The sequence below is a fragment of the Fundulus heteroclitus genome, unplaced genomic scaffold (genome assembly GCF_011125445.2).
Source record: "Fundulus heteroclitus isolate FHET01 unplaced genomic scaffold, MU-UCD_Fhet_4.1 scaffold_160, whole genome shotgun sequence".
Taxonomy (NCBI): Eukaryota; Metazoa; Chordata; class Actinopteri; order Cyprinodontiformes; family Fundulidae; genus Fundulus; species Fundulus heteroclitus.
Genome location: NW_023396572.1, coordinates 223,403 through 246,427, shown reverse-complemented (window position 1 = coordinate 246,427; position 23,025 = coordinate 223,403). Strand labels below are relative to the sequence as shown.

General features: G+C 43.1%; 1 protein-coding gene across 6 annotated transcripts in view; it reads left to right on the top strand.

Moving 5' to 3' along the window:
• Window positions 1-23,025, top strand: part of LOC105920265 (potassium voltage-gated channel subfamily C member 1) — a 296,659-nt gene that overhangs the window by 121,608 nt on the left and 152,026 nt on the right. For 5 of the 6 annotated variants that reach the window (XM_036129352.1, XM_036129353.1, XM_036129349.1 and 2 more), the window contains exons 2-4: window positions 10,570-10,701; window positions 11,168-12,029; window positions 14,686-14,898. In XM_036129352.1, coding sequence (XP_035985245.1) covers window positions 10,570-10,701; window positions 11,168-12,029; window positions 14,686-14,898 — 1,207 coding nt within the window. Of the gene's footprint in view, window positions 1-10,569; window positions 10,702-11,167; window positions 12,030-14,685; window positions 14,899-15,945; window positions 22,113-23,025 lie in introns of those variants that run through there. The other variant, XM_036129354.1, reaches the window with a different exon arrangement.

The window sequence follows — 23,025 nt, the reverse complement described above, 5'->3', positions numbered from 1 at the left end:
CCTGTGGCATGTCTTTTCTCTGATGTCTTAGAATGAAAATCATTGACATATCTCTGATTGTTGTCCTCCTGGGTCACATTTTGGAGCGGAGTGAATCTGTTTAGTAACGGAATTCCAGCATTTTCAGCAGGTTTACTCCTATCATTTGTTGTGAGAACAGCCCGCTGTTGTTTCACTTGTCTTGGGACATCTCTCTGTAGTCTCGGCCAGTTTTCTTTGTCTAGGTGTGAGGTTTGTTGATCCTTTGGTCTTGCACCCAGAGTGGTCCAGGGATTCTCATTTTCCTCAGGGAACTGTTTGTTCGCTGAGTCGCTGGGCTGGTAGTCACCGTTCGGAATCACAGGCAGGGTTGTTTCATTTCCATGTCCGGCGTTTACATCGTAATTCACTTCGAGTCGACAGATTTTCAGTTCCATAACAGCTATCTTCTGTAAAAGCTTGTCAAAGTAGGCAAAAAAAGAAGTAAAAGAAAATAAATAAAATAACTAAATCCAACTTTCTGTGGTTTTGTTTAAGAGATAAAAAGGAGATAAAAAATAAAAGGCAGGAAAATACAAGCAAGCAGGGAGCAGAAAAAAAAAAGCGTCCGAACAGGCAGAGAGGCGGAGATAAAAAGTCAATGTTCAACAATGCAAGGCTGGTAAAAATTAAGTGAAAAATAGTGTGAAGGAGATGAAATTACACTCAAAAAGACAGGCATACAGACATGCAGAAAGACGTGCTACCATCTTAACTTGTGGGGTTTTGGGGTTGTCAGACTACTTAAAGCGCTATAATCCTGTCCTTGACAGCTAACGCTGTCAGCTGACGCTGTCAAGGACAGGCTCTCAGATTCCCACATGGTTCCACTGTTCCTGCTGCCACTTCCTCATCTCCACCCATTCCCACAAGATCCACCTCTTTTCCTCCTTTCCTCCTCCATTCTGCGCTCATCCCACCCATCTCTCTGTTGCCTCCCTGATGAATTGGAGGAGAACTTAAGGCTGTGCCCTCACCATATTAAGGCTAATGCTTCACCATTACTCCCCCATGCAAACTTCCCCTTCGTTGTTGGAGAAAGGTGAGGAGCTGGAGCTCCAGTATGGTGTAGCATTGATGTTGTTTTACGGCAGTCCCTCATCTCCAGCAGCCTTGAATTCTGCCATTAGAGGTCAGCCTGTCACCTCTGTTCCAACCAATGGGCTCATGCGGGACATCTGAGGTCCAGCCACAGAGGATCAGCATATAGTATTTGCTCATGCCACTGAGGGTCCAGAGTACACCACATCTTCTGATCTTGTTACTGTGTGTCCGGAGGACACCTTAGAGCCAATTCTCATCACTGGGAGTCTGAGGGTGCCTCAGATCATGTTCTCAACACTGGGGGTCTGGAAGATGCCTTAGTTTCTGTTTACACCACGGAGGGTCTGGAAGACCCTTAAGATCCTGTACTTGTCACTGGGGGTCCGGAGGATGCCTCAGCTCCTGTCGACTTCTCTGAGGAGATGAAGGATGCCTCTGTTCCTGCCAATGTCACTTAGGGCCCAAAGGACATCTCAGACCCTGTCCTCGTCACTTAGGGTCTGGAGGATGCCTCAGAACCTGTTGTCACTGGGAGACCAGTTGATGCCACAGCTCCTGCCTGCATCCTTGAGGGTCTGGAGGACCCTTTTGCTCCTGCTCACGTCACTGAGGGTTCAGAGGAGACCTGAGCTTCTGTCCACGCTCCTCTTTTTAATGAGGAGGAAGTTCAGGTGGACCCCACTTCAGTCCACGTTTTGAGCTCGGCAAGGAGGGTGTCCTTACTGGATCTGCTTCCTGACCAGGCTCCTAAATGCTTTAACAAGGAAACCCAAGTGGGATTACCTTCTGTCCCTGAGGTCCATCACAAGCTCATCCAACAACCTCATAACCCAGGGCCTCATCATGACTCCAAGCACCCAGGGCATCGTTGTGACTACAAGCACCCAGGACCTCATTGTGATTCCATGATTGGACATACCCTAAGTTGCTGCATGTTTTCCCATTTCCAGAGCTGATTTGTGGGTTCCCGTTTCCAGAGCAGCTGCGTGGGTTCCTTTCTCCAGGGATGATGCATGGGTTCCCATCTATCAAGCTTCAGGTCACACCAGATGCCAAGCTTTGGGTCACACCAGACGGCAAGCTTCAGATCCCTGCTGATGCCAAACTTTAGGTCACACCAAGCTTCAGGTCTCATCTGATACCAGGCTCCGGGTTTCATCTGATGCCAGTATCAAGGTCTTGTCTGATGCCAAACTCTAGCTCTCATCTCAAGCCAAGATGCAGGTCCCTAGACATGTCTTTAGGAGCAGTTCAACCAGCCCTACTCGTTTTTGCCCGCCCAACTCGACTCCTCCCCTACTCGGATTGTCTTATCCTGTTTTGTAATTTGACCAGCCTAGAAAGGCCTGGAAGACGGAAACGAGAGTTGCTGTAGCACCCATCCACCGCCACCCCAAGCTCCATTTCCAACATTGACACTTTGAAGAAATCCTCGAGAAATGGTAAATAAAAAATTCATCATTATAAATGAAACTTAAGTAAAAGAAAAAAGTACAATTACAGTATGTTTCTATAACTGTATGCCTATGAAGGATTGTCTTAGATATTTTTAAGGAATAATCCACCGGGATAAATATATGGATTGCACATCTAATAATAAAATCAGGCAAAGCTCCTCTGCTATCTGCTTTGAAACTGTGTCTGAGAGAGAGCAATAGACAGAAGCGGAGAGGCAGAGTGGTTTAGCATGCAAGTTGCGGCCCTCTCGGCAGAGCGAGCTTCTAAGGGGTTCCCAGGGTCCAAGCTCTGCATATAATATTAATGTCATCACTCTTCAGTTTTTCAGGACTACCTCTGAGAAAACCACTTTTCTCCACTCACTGTGTCAATCACTGAAAAGCAATGTGTTCATTCAAACCTCCTCTCGAGTCAGCTCAGTTTGACCCTGGTCATTAAACCCGGACAACGCCGTTAGCCTGGAGGGGCTAGCTACTTTCCGCGCTGACAGAAACAAAGAACTCAGCGGTAAGACCCGAGGAAGCGGACTCTGCGTTTACATCAATAACAACTGGTGTACAAAATGCTAGAATAGTCATAAGTTTTTGCTCTCCGGACATTGAGGTTATGATTATTAGCTGCAGACCTTTTTATCTGCCTAGAGAGTTTACTGTTGTTATCATCACAGCGGTTTACGTGCCTCCCAGCGCAAACACAAAAGAGCCTCTAAGTGTCCTCTATCGGACTATCTCTGAGCTGGAATTTGCACACACAGAGGGGGTTTTCATTATTGTGGGGGATTTTAACCAGGCAAATATGAAAACTGTTCTCCCTCATTTCTACCAACAAGTGGATTTTGCAACTCGGGGAGAGAACACTCTAGACTCACTTTACACAAAGATAAAAGGCACATTCAGAGCAGCACCCCACCCCCACCTAGGCTCATCAGACCTCATCTCTGTGATGCTATTTTCTGCATACAGGCCCCTGCTGATCAGAGCTAAACCTACAGTGAGGCAGGTGAGGGTGTGGACTGAGGGAGCAATGGAGGCGCTCAAAGACTGTTTTGAGTGCTCTGACTGGAACATGTTCAAAGCTGCAGCAACTTATGAGGACAAGATCGACATTGATGAGTACGCCATGACTGTGTCAGCCTACATCAACAAATGCATTGAGGACGTCAGCACCACCAAGACCATCATCACCCGAGCCAACCAACGACCCTGGATTACTATGGAGGTCTGTCAAGCGCTGAAAGCAAGGAACTCAGCCTTCAAGTCTGGTGACAAGGAGGCACTGAGGACAGCGAGAGCCAACTTGAACCGTGCCATCAGGCTAGCGAAGCGGAACCACAGTCAGAAAATCCAGGAGCTTTTCCATGACGCAAGCAACACCAGGAGCATGTGGAAAGGCATATGGGCAATAACAGAATACAACACACCCTCCCCCCAGTGGGTGAAGATGATGCTGACTTTCTTAACGGACTAAACAACTTCTTTGGGAGGTTTGAGGCACTAAACAGTACTCCAGCAGTGAAAGCTGTCCCCCATCAGGAAGAGGAGGTGCTCTGCCTTGACACAGCCGACGTGTGGAAGACTCTAAGGAGAGTCAACCCGCGGAAGGCCCCAGGTCCCGACAACATACCTGGGCGGGTGCTCATGAAGTGTGCATGTCAGCTGGCTGGTGTTCTCACAGACATTTTTAACACCTCGCTAGACCAAGCCACAGTGTCTGCATGTTTCAAGTCTGCCTCCATCATTCCAGTGCCGAAGAAACCTCAAGTCACCTCTTTCAACGACTACCGGCCTGTTGCATTGACTCCCATCATGATGAAGTGCTTTGAAAGTTGGTAAAAGAACACATCGTCTCCAGTCTCCCCCAACTCTAGAAGTCCAAAAACAGAACACCACTCGAGTTCAGATCAGGTGGGCCATTCCTCCCAACCACGCCTCTCCAGGTCTCACTGTCATTGCCCACGCGAGTGTTGAGGTCCCCCAAAAGAACGAGGGAGTCCCCAGGAGGGGCACTCTTCAGTACCCCCTCCAAGAACTCCAAAAAGGGTGGGTAATTCGAGCTGCTGTTTGGTGCATATGCACAAACAACAGTCATAACCCGTCCCCCCACACGTATGCGGAGGGAGGCCACCCTCTCGTTCACCGGGGTGAACCCCAGCGTATAGGCACCGAGATGAGAGGCAACAAGTATGCCCACACCAGCTCGGCGCCTCTCACCAGGGGCAACTCCAGAGTGGAAGAATGTCCAACCCCTCTCAAGGAGACTGGTTCCAGAGCCAGAGCCATGCGTCGTGGTGAGGCCGACTATCTCTAGTCGGAACCTCTGAACCTCGCACACTAGCTCAGGCTCCTTCCCCACCAGAGAGCTGACATTCCACGTCCCAAGAGCCAGCTTCTGCAGCCGAGAATGGGAACGCCAAGGTCCCTGCCCTCGGCTGCCACCAACATGCCATACCATATCCCGGCCGCCATTAGACAGTTTAATGCCTCTTGAAGCACTATGTTTTTATCCTATTTTACATATTTTTGTCTATGCTATCGGGCAGATGAATTTCCCCTATCGGGGATCAATAAAGTAATTATCTATCTATCTATCTATCTATCTATCTATCTATCTATCTATCTATCTATCTATCTATCTGTCTGTCTGTCTGTCTGTCTGTCTGTCTGTCTGTCTGTCTGTCTGTCTGTCTGTCTGTCTCAAACCATTAAATTAGATCAGCTTAATTTCTGCAGCTCTAAAACCTGGATATGTGGCCTATATAAAGGAAAAATATGTCGTTTTAGATACTGTACCTTTCACTCCTAGCTGTTCAACTATGGATGACGTTTTTCTTCTTAGAACTGTTTTTGAATCATGCTATTATGGATTTGTTTTAGTTTTTATCTCTTTTTATACTGGGATTTTCTTGCCTATACATTGTTAGATATTTTCTCTCAGCATTTTCTTGTTTTTATATTAAATTGTAAAGCACTTTGTGCACCATATGGATTATTGAAGACTGCTATATAAATAAACATTGATTGATTGGTTGATATCACTCATCAGCAACTTAACTGTAACTGCAAAGTTATATATTGTTAGGTTTGGGTTTAGAAATAAAATTAAGTACGTAGTTACAGTTTGGATGTGTGCTGTCTTGAAAGCTGACATAACACAAACTGAAATTTTCTAACATTTTTGAATTTTCTTTTACTGTTCTCATGTGTTAAGGTGAATCTCTCACAATAACACATTTTGAGTAATGTAATCACCCATAAGATACAATTAAAGCATTCAATTTGATTTGATTCACAGATTGGTAGGCAACTTGGGGATGAGTGTTGCCAAAGGGCACTTTGACTTATGGCAGAAAGGAAAGCTGGAATCAAACTCACAATCTCCCAAATGCCAAACAAGTCATTTTCCGTGCAGAGCCACAGCTACCCTGAGGTGTATGTGTTTTTTTATATCTAGGGCACCTCTATATAGCAGTTTTAATTTAGATCATCATAATAAGAAATGGGACATAGTGTGGTCTCTGAGCTCGAAAAAATACTTCATCAGCCTAACTTCATTGCTGACCTGACAAACACACCTACGTTACCACTGATGCTGTAAGACTTCCATAGTTACTGCAAATACCCAACCACATAAATATAATATTACTCGTACATAACGTTGCAATGTTTTTAGCTGCAGACTATCTTCTGTGCATTCAGGCTGTCATAATCCAATCTGGGATATTAATATTTTGTTCTGTCATGTGTCAAAGTTTCTTTAGCCACACATCATGCTTTCCCTTTGTCCATTGTGGGATTGTTAGAACAAAAATACTGAATATTTTTTAGTTAATTTGATAGCGTAACAGAAGCATTACATAAATGCATGTTGGTGAATAAGTGGTAACAAGTGCAGGTTAATGTGAGACAGATTATTAAGTACAAATTGTTGAGAGCTTTCTAGAAGTTCAAGAGGTGCTAATGGTGCTGTACAAAGAAAACATGCATAACATATTATCAGTTAAATGAGACAATTGCAAAATATGTATCAAGAAATATCACAATATATTCATTGTTATATTAAGTTGTATAAAACAATTACTGATTAAAATAAAGTATCTCTAATATCAAACGGTATCAAGGTTTAAAGTTTTAGGTCGAAATCAGTGTTTTCATGGTACCAAACTATGAAGGTAATCTAGGAGTAGCCCGTCCCTTTCGAGTATTAAGGGCTTTTTAATGCTGTTGCATGGATAGATAAATTATGTTTCATTTATGTGACATTTAAGGCTAGAGTGTGAATCTACAAGAACCTTAAGGGTTCTACCTAGATATAGTCAGAGATGCACTAAAGGCAAGGCATGTTTATTTATATTTCACTTTTCAGTAACAAGATGATTCAAAGTGCTGCACATGAACAGAAAAACATTGCAGAGGGAGATACGACATAGGAAAAGACAAACATTACATTAACAAAGAAATGAGCTCAGTAAATCCTTGACTAGACTTTTTCATACTTTAACAAACATACACAAAGACTTCATTGTTTCTACTCATAATAAGAAATAAGTTAGTATATTCTTAGGGATTCTGATCTAAAGTAAATTTGTCAAACTTTTCTAATGCTAGAACTAGAACAACTTATTTTGTTTCATTGTTTCACTGGAACGAGCTTCATCACTAAAAGTCCAAAGCCAAAATCAATCATATTATACAGATTGGTAAAAAATATCCTATATAAGGTAAGACTGTGGACCTCTCTGTAGTGGGTCTCATCATTATTGGATATGAGACCCACCCCAGTGGTGTCGTCCACAAACTTCACAACTACGTTTTTGGGGTGAGAACAGTTGTGGGTGAAGAAGGTGAAGAGAACTGGGCTGAGAATACAGCCCAGTGTTGAGGATAAGTGGGGCAGATGTGTGTTTCCTTATCCTCACCACCTCGGTGCTGTTGGTGAGGTACTCACTGATTCAGGAGCAGAGCACACTGTGAGGGTGCTGATGCCTCTCAAAATGTTGCATGGGTTGTTGCTGCTGAAGTGATCCTCAATGCGGTGCTTGTATCTGTGCTGCACAACCATTTTTGTGGGGTGGATAGCAGAGTAGTCGTTGGGATTATCCAAGTGTACATCTTGCCCAGAGATAACTGACCGTTTCCTTTATTGGTATCTGTGTCCATAGCTATGTTTGTCATATGTATTACTTACACAATGTCTAAGAATCATTGTTATTTTTCCAATAACAGCTTTCAACAGCTTCAAACATCTGTAGCTTTGTGTAATATATAACTGCAGTGAACACCAAGTGAACTGAAATTGATATTGGATGTTCACCTGATTATTAACTTGGACTGATGCTTTTTACAGAAAGGGTCAGGGTAGTCTACCTACTAAAGAGACTGAGATCTTTTGGCATAGTAAGGGCACTCCTGAAGAGGTTTTTTACGCTTTGGTGGCATCAGCAATCTTAATGGTATTATCTGTTAAAGCAGCAGCTTATTTATAACTGTGAGGAAGCAGATAGATAAGCTTGAGAGGAAGGCCAGCACTGTTGTAGAGCTTCCTCTGAGCAGCTGTTAGACTTTCTAACAATCACAGCTCCCAGCAAGTTCAATAAGTTGTCTACATTCCTATTGTCATTTTCACAGATTTTTTATTTATTTTTTTGTAGAAAGTCTGTTGCTGCTTTTTATGCACCATTACAAATAAACATTTATACACTTGGGTCACCTTACAGTTGCACATTTTCTTTAATTTGAGCACGCCATTGTCTTGAGAACTGTACAGTATTTTCTCTTATTCTGTGGACCTTTTCTCCTACCTGCTGCTGATACACCTGAGTTTCCCTATTGTGGGCCAAAAAACGGTTCTTGTTTATTTTATTCAACCTTTTCACCATGGAAATTTCAAGAAATTCATTACACTGTCAAATGTCTGTGTAATAAAACTGTTCAGCAGCTGGTGGCCTATCTTCAAAGTTTCATGAAAAACTGTGGCTATTGATTCTTCTGGTGTGTTACAGAAATAGTTTTTGGTGTGCACGGTAGTCTGTTTGCTATAATTGTTAACATACTTGAGCATTTATTTCAGCCCTTATAACTTCCTATGCTAAAGTCTTGCCATCAAACTGCAATCTAAGTCAATAGAGTTTTTTTTTTTTACCTCTGCCACAGCCTCTATCATGGTAATCACCATGTTTCCTCATAGCTACAACCACGTCCATGCCACCAACTTTCACAGTCATAGTCTTCTCCAATGCTCCATCCCTCAGAACCTCAGCAACAGGTTCTGCAGTTCCACATTAGAGCATGCACTGCTGCACGGCCATAGCTAAGGCCAAGTTCTGCTCTGAAGTGTCAAGGAACAATAAATGTCCTAATTCTGTGGTCCAGCATCTCATCAAACTACCTTGTTTAGTTCTGTTTCCACAGACACTAAGAAAAAGAGCCATCAACTCACCTGTTCCTGCTGAGAGATTTGAGAATGGCTGACCTTTGCTTCCTGTCCCCACCTAGCGTGATGAGAAGTACCCATGTCTGCTTCCTCTTTGCATCTAGGGGTTATAGGACAGCCCACCTCCCCCTCAAATTATTGGGGTTGAGAACAGTCTGAACTGTCCCTTGTCCTGCTTGATCCCTCATTTGAACCTCATCCACTTGTCCATTTTTAGGATAATTTCATAATTAGTGTATTTAACCTTATCATTTTCAGTTGTCTTTGTCAGATCCTTGTCATTCCTTTGTTGTTATTTTATCTGTAAGTACTGTGGCTCTAGTTAGGTTAATTCGTTTCCAGTTAAGTTTAATTTCATGTAATTTTAAGGCTTACATCCTGACTATGTACTACCTGCCAAGTTTTGAGTCCTACACTACTCCACTTTGTAACAATAACGTTTACATTTTGTACTGAGTGCGTTTAGACAAGAATGAAACTTTTTATGAATTATTTATTTGAAATGATTGATACTTTCTTAATAAAGAGATGTTGTAGCCTTGTTATCCTTGTTAGATGCTAAATAGATCATCAACATGTTGCCTGTAATTGATAAAAGTAGCATGTAATAGACTTTCATGTTATATATTCACTAAATGCATTTAAACAAAGACAACAGAGAGAAGGGATGAATTACAGGAGGCATTAGACTGCAGTAGAGCCTCCAAAATACCAAACACAACTACTGCAGATGAATCTACCTGATGGTACAGAACATAAAAAGCCAAGTTTTGTGTGTTCTTGTACTTGCAGCTGAGCAAGAAAATGTTTTACTCATTTTACTAGTAAAGTGAAGACTTTGATGAAAACGAGGACCTAAAAAAGTCCTCACTTTTTCTGTGCTGGAGTTAACGTTAAAACTAAGGTGTCAATTAGGTTTAGGTTAGGGTGGGTTTAGGTATAAACTGGTAAAGGTTAGGATTAGGCCATAGAATGGCTTGAATATAAATGGAAGTCTATGGAAGTCAAAGAACAGTCCACACCATGTACATTAAACAAGTATGTGCATGTGTGTGTGCGTCCATGTATGCATGTGTGTGTGCATGCGCATCAATATTCTTAAAATAAGGTAATCATCCATTTTATAAGTACTTTGTTTTTGTGAATTTATAATAAAATTCATTGAACACACCACTGTCATATTTCCTTAATGTGTTCATATTTATTAGTTTTCTTTTTACATAATCTTGAAAGAAATATTTTTAAATACGTTTGCAGAAAGCTTTTCTTCCTATTTTTTCAGAACTAAATATTAATATCAATCTCTTTATTATCTATAGGATTTCCACAGTCAGCACATTTATTTTTCCGTATTATGAGCATTTATCTGCTCTGATCTACATGCTATTTTTGCCCCCTTTTGGCAGTTTTATCATACTGCATGTGCCGCAATGGCTCAAACCCTCCTCTGTCTTGTCTGCAAAATATAAATACTAAATTGCAGCTGAAAAACACTTATTCCAGCTGTATTTGGGACAAGGGAGTTAGTTTTAAATCTTGTTATCTGAATAAATACATAGGCTTGAGGTGCGAATGTAACATGTTTCTGGTTTGCCACTCTCTCGGTTTCTCTTTCTGCAGTATGTGGCCTTTGCCTCGCTGTTCTTCATCCTTCTCTCTATATCCACCTTCTGCTTGGAGACCCATGAGGCTTTCAACACTATCTACAACAAAACTGAAAATGTCACCGTTGGGAACGTAACACGTGAGGAGGTACAGCAATTATTTATTAGTTATTTTTAAAAACATTATTAAGAACATAGTGGTTAAGTGTATTTAGCATGTGATAAGCCTTAGATTACTCACCATATCTTATAGGCACTGTTTAATGTTTGTGCTTCCTTATTTCTTTGATTGCTGAGATAACTATATAATAGCTGCATCTGCTATGCAACAAGATATGAGAATAATTGTCAATGATTGTTTTTTATCCAAATGGGAGCGGCAGGTAATGCTACCAAAAATATATTATGTAGATTTTTTTAAATTTCATCTCTATTTATTCAGACATAAAACAAATAACTACAAAGTAAATTGTACTTTATTAAGTCCAACCAAGGAACCATAAATAACATGTAAAATGAGATGCCTTCCATACATTGCAATCAATCAAAAGGTAAGTACATTCCACTTACTAATTAATTAAGTCTGCTAATAATTTTTTCCATTTACTTTACAGATTGTATATGAAGTTGTCACAGATGGATGGCTGACATATGTGGAGGGTGTCTGTGTCATTTGGTTCACTATTGAAGTGGTGGCACGTGTTATCTTTTGCCCTGACAAGGCTGAGTTCTTCCGTAGCGCCCTTAACATCATAGACTTTGTGGCTATAGTTCCCTTTTACCTGGAGGTAGCACTGAGTGGCCTATCCTCAAAGACAGCCAAAGATGTGTTAAGCTTCCTACGTGTGGTACGTTTTGTCCGTATCTTGCGTATATTCAAGCTAACCCGCCATTTTGTCGGTTTACGGGTCTTGGGCCACACTTTGCGGGCAAGTACCAATGAGTTCTTGCTACTAATCATTTTCCTGGCGCTGGGCGTCCTCATCTTTGCTACTATGATCTACTATGCTGAACGTATTGGAGCTGATCCTGATGATCCAACTGCTGCAGCCCACACCAACTTTAAGAACATTCCCATTGGCTTCTGGTGGGCTGTGGTGACAATGACTACTCTTGGATATGGAGATATGTACCCTGAAACATGGTCAGGAATGCTAGTGGGTGCCCTATGTGCCTTGGCAGGTGTGCTGACCATTGCTATGCCAGTGCCTGTTATTGTCAACAATTTTGGGATGTACTACTCGTTGGCCATGGCAAAACAGAAGCTTCCAAAGAAGAGGAACAAGCACATCCCAAGAGCGCCTCAACCAGGAAGTCCTAATTACTGCAAGCCAGATGCTCTGGCAATGGCAACTGCTTCCCCACATAGATTAATGGGCAATGTACTTGGGCCAGGCATGGTGGAATCTGGCAGCATGATGGTTACTGGAGACTGCCCACTGGCACAAGAAGAGATCATTGAAATAAACAGGGCAGGTAAGTTTGACCATATTATATTTGCATGTTTTAGAATGTCATAAAGGGCATATCATAGGAGAAACTGTGTGATGAATTTTGTGTAATAAAAATTATAATATTGCAAATGAAAAAACACATTTATTTAGCATGCACACACAGTGTTAGAATTAACTCAAAATGTCAAAACCATCCACCCAAGATTTGATATCTGTTATGGGCAGATATCCCACACTAACTTATTAGATGCTTTATATAGTGACTTTTCAGTTGCGACTATGTAACAGGCCACAAACTTTGTGGTTAAGGTTTGCACACATTAAAACACATGCCAGGAAAAGAGCTATTTCATTGTCCTTCTACTGAGTCAGACAACAGTTTTGTTGGATCGATGCTACAGTTACGGTAAATCACAGATGGTCTGGCCGACAACACGCAGCAGCAGCGGGGGTAAAACTCTGCAGCTTCCCAGTGAGACTGCAGTCTGTTAGCGGGTCTCTGCCCTTCCGACAAGTCCGAGCAAAGTTAAAATTGGCTCATAATCCTTGTGATCTGACTGCACAGATCAAGTTTGGGGTTGTACTTTCTTGCTTAATTAAATTCAATTAAAAATACTTTACTTATCCCAAAGGGAAATTACATGTCGATGTAACTCATTTTGTCAAGGAGTTATTGTAGATGGTGATGGCTGTGGGCAAGAAAGAACTTTTGTTGCGGTCCATTTTACAACCAATCTGAAGAAGACTTTGACTGAAGAGACTCTGTTTTCCAATAACAATGTTATGAAGAAGATGTTCAGGATTGTCCATAATTTTCTTGATTTTATGCAAAACCCTTCTTTGCAACAATGTCTCCAGAGGTTTCATAGTTGTCCCCAGAACAGAACCAGTCTTCTTTATCTGGTTGTTGAGCCTTTTTAGGTCCATAGCTCTGATGCTGCTGCCCCAACAGATGATGGCAGAGGAGATGACGCCCTAAACAGCAGACATATAGAACATATGCAGCATCTTGCTGCAAACCTTGAAGGATCTTGGCTTCTGTTCTGTCCTTTTTTGTAGATGGCTTCACTGTTGAGTCTCCAATCCAGTCTATTGTCTAGATGAACACCGAGGTATTTATATTCCTCAACCACCTCCAATTCTTCTCCCATGATGGAAATTGGGTTTGATTTAATCCTGTTTCTCCTGAAATCTACTAACATCTCCTTTGTTTTGTTCACATTCAAGATGAGATTATTGCTTCCACCCCATGCAAGCTGTGCTCAGTTCTTATCCATCTCTTATACAACCAACAACAGCAGAGTCATCTGAGTATTTCTGTAGATAACAGGAGTCAGACTTGTGTTGGAAGTCTGAAGTGTACAGGGTGAAAAGGAATGGTGTGAATGTTCATCTGTCTCGACCGACTGGGGGTTATAGAAGACAGATCAGAGACACAAAAAAGCACAGACACCCCGATGGTGTCACAGCTAACAGAATGCCAGAACAGGTTTACCAACCATGAAGGAAAAAAGTAAAAGTTTTACATAAGAACCAACAATGCAAATTGGAGAACAGTAGGATAACTCAGCAGAGTGAGTTATCCTACTGTTATAGTGATGTCCCCCAGCAGCCTAAGTCTCCTTACTGCTCCTTAACCCACCCTTGAGTTGGACAGTTCTTCTTACTGCATGCAACGCCACCCCCTCAACAGGACCTGAGAAAGCAGAGCAAAGCACTGGGGTATCAAGAAAGCAACCCAGGATAAACCCATGTACTGAGTACTAAAAGTACTGCATGCCTTCCTACACTCAAGCAACATCAAACATAAAACTAATTTATGAAATTGTGATAACATGAGATAAAAACAATAGAAATATATTAGAAGCATTTCAAATATTTTGGAAAACTGTGTAAAAGATACATAAGGCCTGATCTTTCAAAGGTTTGCACACGTTAAAACACACGCCAGGAAAAGAGCTATATCATTGTCCTTCTACTTAGTCAGACAACAGTTTTGTTGGATCGATGCTACAGTGAGAAACTTTGGAATTTGTGGTTAAACATGATCATTTACATTTAAACAACAACAAAAATGACATAATGAAAATTATTGACACTCAAGATCCTTCCATCCATCGATTCTCTATAACGGCTTATTCGTGCAGGGTAGCAGGGGGACCTGGTATCTATCTTCAGTAGTCATTGGGCAAGACACAAGGTATACCCTGGACAGATCGCCAGTCCATCATAGCCCTTCTCAACATTCAATTGAATATTTTATAACCTTTTTATTACTGTGGTAAAGCATGTCCCCATTCGATTTCTTTTGGCCATTTATCTTCATCAATTTTTGCATTGAGCTGCAATCTGGCTAGTATCTTATTTTTAGACAGTAGCTCATTTTTAGCTAGTCTCTCTGGCTGGGACAGTCCAAGATATTAATATTGCCTCTAAAGATATTTGGCTATTTTAAATATTACGTTTTAATTGTGACTATCATTTACTTGTTCTCAGTGCAAACCATTTTTTATATTTGTTTTTCTCTTCTCTCTTTCCAGAAATATTTCATCTTGAATTGATTAACTATACTTTTGTTTTACCATTTTTGTAGTAACTGTTATCTGTTTTTTCCTTTTCACTTTGTCACTTTACTGATGTTCCACCTCTCCCTACATCTTCTTCATCCCTTTTCTAAGATTCTAAGCAGAATGGTGATGCAGCTGCCAACGCAGCAGCTTTGGCCAATGAGGACTGTCCTACCATAGACCAGGTTCTTGGGGATGAGCGCAGTCCAGTTACTGGAGGACTTGGTTCTACCACCAGCCGTGAACGATACCCACATGACCGTGCATGCTTTCTTCTGAGTGCTGGGGAGTTTCAGCGAACCACTGATGGAAATGTTCGTAAAGGTAAGAGAGCAACAAGGAAAGGAAAACTCAGTGAGAAAACTGAGCAGTTACATGATGCATGGTTCTGATTTATATGTACTGTATATGTCCTGTAGAAAAGATAAATGTTAATAAGAAACACGTTACAGTAGCAGATTTTAAATATACTGACACACTTAGATAAATGTGTATTCTCAAAAATTAAGTGCTTTTTAGTTAGAAATACCTCCTTTAATACATAGGAAGATGCATCTTATCACATCTTTATGTGTCACAGTTCAGCTTCATCAGTGTCACTCCCTTTAGACCATTCAATTTTACATTAGCTATCTTGTGACACATACAAAATTGTTAACAAATTCTACAATTTCTGGTGGAAAAAAGTTTAAAAAAGATGACATTTTTATATTTTGGAGTAATGCATAATACTGGGCCGGCCCAGCACTGTAGAGAAGAGACTGGAGAACAACACAGAGAGATGGTGTCTGACGTCATACTGGTGGTGTCTGACGTCATATTGTATTCTATTTAAAAAGATTTTAGTTTTCCTAAAAAAATTTTTTAGTTCTTCCTTTCTAAAATAATTAAAATTCGCTTATTGTTCCTTTAAGTGTTTAAGACAAGCAGAGTATTTTGGGGCAAATAATCATGGTGAAAAGAAAGTACACCCTCAGTAATGGTTTTAACGTGATCTGGGGTCTCATTAATAAAGCTTGTGTTTGCAGAAAACGGGGACTAGATATTAAATATGTCACTTTTTTATGCAAAGGCAGTGATCTATAAAGAAAAACTTGACATCATAATGTGCGGTCACTGATGAAAACTATCACCCATGCTTATGCTCCTTTTGGAGACGGGCAAATTGGCGATGCAGATGGTAAAGTGGTGATTTGCAGCCACACTGCATCATGATTCTCAGACATTCAATTTCACTCCATATCAGACTAGATCTACTTTACCATAAGCATTCAAAACTGCAGTGTTATTCATGCTTGGACTAGTAAGCCATAACTGTCAAGATTTGTGGAGCGGCTCCTAGTATGGGCTCCTACTCCCTCTCTTCAACAGGTGGAGGCTGATTGCAGGAAGGCGAGTAATTAAGGAGACAGCTGCCAGCACTCCGACGCCAGAGTGTTACTGCCCTTGTGGTATGACTCAGCCGGCCGACTCCTCCAGACACTAAAACATTCCACCGTTAACTGTGAGTTTTCCTCGTGCTGTGGTTATTCCTCTTCGGACTCCCACTCCGAAGTTCTCCACGTTCCCAGGAACCTTCCAAGACTCTCTGTTGATCAACCTCCCCAAGAAGTCTCAGCTGGCAGCTACTCCATTCCTCCAGAGCGCCGTTCAAACCCTGCTCACCCTCGCCTGCCTCATCAACTGTAGTGCGGAACCTGGCGGACCAAGCCCAGAACCAACCCATTTTAGCCCCACGATTTTCCCTACCCGCTGCAATCTTTACAAGCCGCGATTCTCTTCACTTTTGCGCTCTGGTGGATTCTGGTTGTGAATTTAATTTAATTGATTCTACCTTCGTCAAGCAGGCTGGGTTAGAGGTGGAGCCTTTTCCTTTTCAACTCCTGTCCTGGACAGTAAGAGTCTTTCCAAGGTTACTCATCGAACCAGACCCGTGGAGTTAGTTACTTCTGGAAAGCATAGAGAACAAGCTACTTTTTACATTTTTCCCATAAAGCAGTCCTCCATTGTTTTAGGTTTTTCTTGGCTACAGCAAAATAACCCCCATATTAACTGGTCCAAACTTCGAGTAGAATCCTGGTCACCTAATTGTCACTCCTGCTGTTCACAGTCAGCTGTTCCTCCTAGTTCGTCTCCAGCCCTTTCTACGGATCTCATTGATGTTAGCCAGGAACCCAAAGGGTACCACATTCAGAGCCTAGTGCTTAGCAAGAGTAAGGCCAAGTCATTACTGCCCCATAGATCTTATGATTGCGCCATAGACTTTTTGCCTAAGGCACCCATCCCGAACCGGGCCACCTCCAATTCCCTGTCCAGACCTGAGCCCAGGCTATTGGGTGGGCCCGTTTTTTCCCCGGTAAGGCGGGCCGACATCACCCGAGTCCCTCAGGTGAGTCAGCCTGAAGCCACCGCTCAAGCCTCGGTGGGTGCTGTGCACATCACTGCCCCAGCCTCAGTGGGCATGGCTCACGCCACTGCTCCATTGCTGGCCGCTGTGGGTCCTGCTCCCTGGTCTCCAGTTGTCTCCTGCGTTCCCTCCTGGTCTCCAGTCGTCTTCTGCGACTCTCCGTCGATTACCCTCCTCAAGAAATCCCAGCTGGCAGCTGCTCTGCCTCCATTGCTCCAGAGCTCCGATCGTACCCTGCTTACCCTCCACCTATCTCTGCTTCCCTGCCTCGCCTGCCTCATTGACCTGGCGGTCAGCTTCCAGCAAGCTCTGCTTCACAGAGTCCCGCTCAATCCTTGCTGACGGATTCTCGGTGCACTCTTAGCACTGCTCCGCCTTGCTTCCGTTCCATCCGGCTGCGGAGTTCCCGATCTGTTCCTAATCCTTTAAATAAACATTATTTCAAAGAAATACGTTCTCTCCTGAGTGTGTTCTGCCTGTGGGCCAAACACTTACCCAGTATCATGACAATTACTATACATAAGGTCATTTCAAACAAATAAAAAAGGCCCATAAGCACACTTAAATCTTTAATAAAAGTCTACACAACAGTTCATTGGTTTTCTACCATCGCATTTCTCTCCCTGATGAGTGATGTGTAACCACAAATTAAAAAAAGTTTGCGCGAGAGACCACACAGTCTGACGTCAATTTTTTTTTACAGATCACTGCCATTGCATGGAAAGTCTCGTTGTCATGGTTTTTAAGTGTTTAGCCCACATGCAGATACAGATGGGAAACAGGAATAAATTTAAGATATTTATTATAGGCTCGGACAACTGGGAAAGACACAACGGGTGGCTCGAGCGAGGTCTGAACGTCAGTGCTGGAACGACTACGGAAAGAAAGAGGAACAAAGTTACGAGAGATCGAACCAGGGGAAAATTCCAGAAGCTGTGCCGCTTACCATTTAGTCGAGAAGACCTATCTATTACCGAGTAATGACGAGGGAACTCTGTGACCGTAACTCATTGATGGTAACAGGTGGCTGAGTGACTAGAGGGCTGACAGATGGTAATGCTGGCGAGGGATCCAGAGCGCACCCCAATTGACGGCAGACGGGAGGAGCAGATGGAATAACCGGAGTATTGCGGGTGAACCAGGTGAATCCAGGGAAGGGGTTCTCACGCCCGGCTTGGTACCACCAAGAGAGTATGGGGGAGCTGCCAGAGCAAAATCTGAGCGGCGGGGATTCTGAGGAGCTGGTTCTTTGAACACGACGTCAAGGCAGGTGAGTAAATCCAAACACGAAAAACTGAAGAACACCAAGAGAGACAAAAATTATTCCAAAAACAGGATTCCCAAGAACTCACAAATACGAGGCACACGAGACAGGTCAGAGGCCTAGGCATACCACGACTGGGTTAACACTCTGGCGTCTTCCATCTGTCTGAGCACTCCTTAAGAAACCAGTGGAAGCCGTTCCTGATGAGCCGCAAGTGTGGGCCACGCCCCCCAGTCAACTAGAACCACCTGTGGAGCAGAGTTAGAGCACGGAAACCACAGAGATCCCTGACATAAACACCCCCCCTCAACGGTCGCCTCCTGGCAGCCCAGATGATGATGTGGAAGGGTGCGAAGACCAAAAATCATTAAGCAGAGCGTCATTGGCAACTGCCGAGCCGAAGACCCATGACCGCTCCTCAGGACCGCGACCCTCCCAATCGACTAGGTATTGACATCCCTTACCTCGTCGATGGGCGTCCACGATCCTGAGGATGCGGGGGTTCTGACTGTCCTGGGTGGGTGGAGGGGTTTCGGAAGGAGGGCAAAGCTCACTATCAATTACTGGTTTAATCTGGGAAACATGAAAGGTGGGGTGAACTCGGGAGTGAGGAGGCAGGCGCAGACGAATGGCGGTGGGGCTGATGACAGATTTGATCTCATTGGGTCCAGTGAATCGGGGGGCGTTTCTTGGCGGATGAATTGGTTAATACGTCTCTAGATGATAACCGGACCTTCTGACAGGGGCGATACTGGGGGGCAGGTACACGGCGCTGGTCAGCGAACCTCTTTTTCTTCTCTGCGGTGCGAGTGAAAGCAGTGACGGTGGATCTCCAGGTTTCTTGACAGCGGTTGATACAGGTATCCGGAGTTCATCGGTAGGTAGGTAGGTAGGAGAGGTGGTTGGTATCCAAGGGCTATTTCAAAGGGTGAATGTCCAGTAGCAGATGAAACGTGGGAATTGAGGGCATACTCGACCCATGGCAAAAACTTATTACAGTCGGTGGGTAAAGAGGAGGTGAGGCAACGAAGGGGGGTTTTAATTGCTGATTCATTCTCTTGGTTTGGCCGTTGGTCTGTGGGTGATATCCGGAGGTGAGAGTGTAGCGGGCACCGAGAGCAGAACAAAAGTGCCGCCAAACCTGGGAGACAAACTGAGGACCCCGGTCAGAAAGGATGTCTGCAGGGATTCCATGAAGTCTAAATACGTGCTTTATTAGAAGTTGTGCAGTCTGCAGGGCATTAGGCAACTTATGTACCGGGATGAGATGACAAGATTTGGAGAATCGATAAACAACAGTCAGTATGGTGGTCATTCCCTGGGATGAAGGGAGTCCGGTAACAAAGTCCAGAGCGATGTGAGACCGGGGGCGCTTGGGAATAGGGAGAGGATTGAGCAGAACGGAAGGAGGCTGATTCGAAGGTTTGTTTTGAGCACACACCGGACAGGCACGAACATATTTATTTACGCACATCCTTAGTCCAAGACGGCCACCAAAAGCGACGGGACACTTGCAACTGCGTCCGGTATATTCCGGGATGGGCGGAGAACTTCGAGTCATGGCTCTAACGTAAAACATCAGGACGGACTGATTTGGGGACATATTTTAACTCCACAGGACCCGTACCCAGGTCAGGATCAAGGTGCAGAGCTTGATTAATCCGATCCTCTAAATCCCAACGTAAGGCTCCAACAGTACATGTGGGGGGAAGAATGGGCGCTGGCTTCCTTTTCTGTTCCTGAGGGGCGAATTGTCGAGAGAGGGCATAAGGCTTAATGTTTCTCGAGCCGGTATGATAGGTTATGGTGAGATTAAATCTAGAGAAGAACAGGGACCAGCGGGCTTGACGGGGATTTAGACCTCGGGCTGACTACAGATAAGCAAGGTTCTTGTAGTCTGTCCAGATGATTATGGGCTGCTCGGATCCCTCTAACCAGTGTGGTCACTCCTCTAATGCCAACTTAATGGCTAGCAGTTCACGGTCCCCAATGTCATAATTTTGCTCGGCTGGAGACAGCCGGCGAGAAAAAAAAGACACAAGGGTGAAGTTTATCATCGGACTCAGACTGTTGAGATAATACGGCACCAACACCTGTATCAGATGCGTCTATTTCAAGGGTGAATTGTTTGGCTGGATCGGGATGAATGAGTATGGGGGCCCTTGAAAATCTAGTTTTAAGCTCGGAAAATGAGGCTTCAGACTCAGAACTCCAGACGAACGGAATGTTAGTGGAAGTTAAGGCGTGCAGAAGGGATGCGACCTGGCTGTAGTTTTTGATAAAGCGTCTGTAAAAATTAGCAAAACCCAAAAATCTCTGGAGATGCTTCCAGGAGTCTGGGGTAGGCCATTCTACTACCTCTTTAATCTTTTCAGGATCAGACCTAACTAGTCCACCTTCTAAAATGAGGCTGAGAAAGGAAACAGAGCTCTGATGGAATTCGCATTCCTCTGCTTTGACGAACAAGCGGTTTTCTAAGAGGCATTGAAGGACTAAGTGGACATGTTGTTGGTGCTGATTTGGATCACTAGAGTAAATCAAAATATCATCTAAATAGACAAACACAAAGACATTAAAAAAATCCCGTAGGACATCATTAACTAACGCTTGGAAGACGGACGGAGCATTACATAAGCCAAAAGGCATAACCAGGTATTCAAAGTGACCCAGCGGGTTCTTAAAAGCCGTCTTCCATTTGTCTCCCTGTCGAACCCGAACCAAATGATAAGCATTACGCAAGTCGAGCTTGGTAAAGATGACGGCATTCTGGATTGGTTCTAGGGCAGAAGACAACAGCAGAAGCGGCTATTTATTCTTAACCGTTATCTGATTTAGCCCTCTGAGGGGCTAAATCAGCCTTGTGTGATGTGTGATTAATGTTCATTTAAAGCGGAGACTTGGAGGGGCGCAGATAACGGAACTGTCTGAATACGAAGCTGGGTGACTAATCCTTGGTCGATCAGGTTAAAATCAGAGCCAGAGTCAACTAACGCTGAGACATTAAAACTGTCTCGGTCAAAAACCAAAGTTACAGGCAGACAGAAACGAGAGGGGACCAGATCTTCAAAAGATTTGGGGGAGGAAATTCTACCATGGCCCGCCGTCTTTCCCACTACAGGCGACGGACCCGGTCTTTTGGTCGCACTGGGCAGGATTTTACAAAATGTCCATCTCCAACACAGTAAAGGCACTGATTTTCAGAGAACCGTTGTTGACGTTATTCACTAGTTAAATGAACACGGCCTATCTGCATGGGTTCGGGGGGCGATGGTGGTGTTATTACTGGCCGCTGTGAACCAGTTCCCTGTGCTGATGGACCAAGAGTTCGGTTCCCCCCCGAAAAAAGTTTGGGGGGAACGATTAAAGACGAGGTTACATTGGAAAAGGAAACCCCCACAATCTCCACTATCTCCTGAGAATTTCTCAAGACTCGGTGACGAGTTCTCGGTGAGCGGGGGTTGACCGGAGGCTTCAGCTGTCAGAGAGGCAGGGGGCAGAGCGCTAGTATCCTGAGTGACAGCCTGACTCGAAGCGGAAGTAAGGGCTGCTAGTTGTTCCTGTTGGATGGCTAAATGCCGACCGAATGTATCTGCTGGGCTTTGTTGGCCCAGCAGATATTCTGTCATGGTTTTTGACACTCGTAGGCAAGATTTAGTCCCCGTTTTGTACACATGCAAGCCTTATGAATGAGAATTCTGGTCTTTAACAGGTTTTAAAATTATTTCTGTCTAACCTGTACAAAATCCAAAATCACACATTCCACCAGATAATTATTTATTACACAAGAATGAAAATGAGTTGGAAAATATTGTAAAAAAATAAGTACAAAATTAAGATACCTACAAAATAGGTGAAACAATACAATTCAAAGAGTTCAAATGTTCTGCTTTTTATCTTGACAGTATCTAATAATCACAAATTTAAAGATTAAAGATTTTTTCCTTGAAGGACAAAATACAAGAATTACTTTTTCTGCATGACTTTTAGGAGGTCTAGCACTAATTTTGAATCTTTGACATGGATAGCAATGCTTTTGAATAGATAAGGTGTAAATGGTGACCAAAAAGCACATCCAAGTGAAACAGCTATAAAACCCAGGGCAAATTTACAAATGACAAAATTAATTGTCCTCAACACCTACCCATTAGTACCCTTAAAAGCTTAAAAAGATGGTTCAGTGTTCAAAATAACAAAAATTATATTCCTTCTTTGAATCTGAGATTTGGCTGTTTGATAAACTTATTAGAAGTTTCACAACTTTCAATTCAGTTCAATTTCAATTGAATTTAATTTATGTAGCACCAATTCACAACACGTTATCTCAAGACACTTTACAAAGTCAAATTCAATAAAATCCAAAAGAGGTTAACATAAAACAACTGGACTACTATTCTAAAGCTGAAGACGTTTCACTTCACAGAATTTCAGAATAAAAGTCCAGTTGTTTTGTTTTTTAACCTTTTTTGGATTCATCATGACCAGGATGACTGAGAATCTTCACCAACATTGAATCAAATCATACAAACTGGTCAACAAGTTTCCTAAGGAAACCCAGTTGATTGCATCAAGTCTTGACCTCAAGTCCTCATGAAAGAGTGGAGAGCCACAGTGGACAGTTGTCTGCATTGCTGATGGCTTTGCACCAATCCCTCATACTGAGCATATATGAAGCGCCAGTGGAGAGGAAAACTCCCCTTTAACAGAGAGGAAAACCTCCAGCAGAACCAGGCTCAGTGTGAACAGTCATCTGCCTCGACCGACTGGGGGTTATAGAATAACA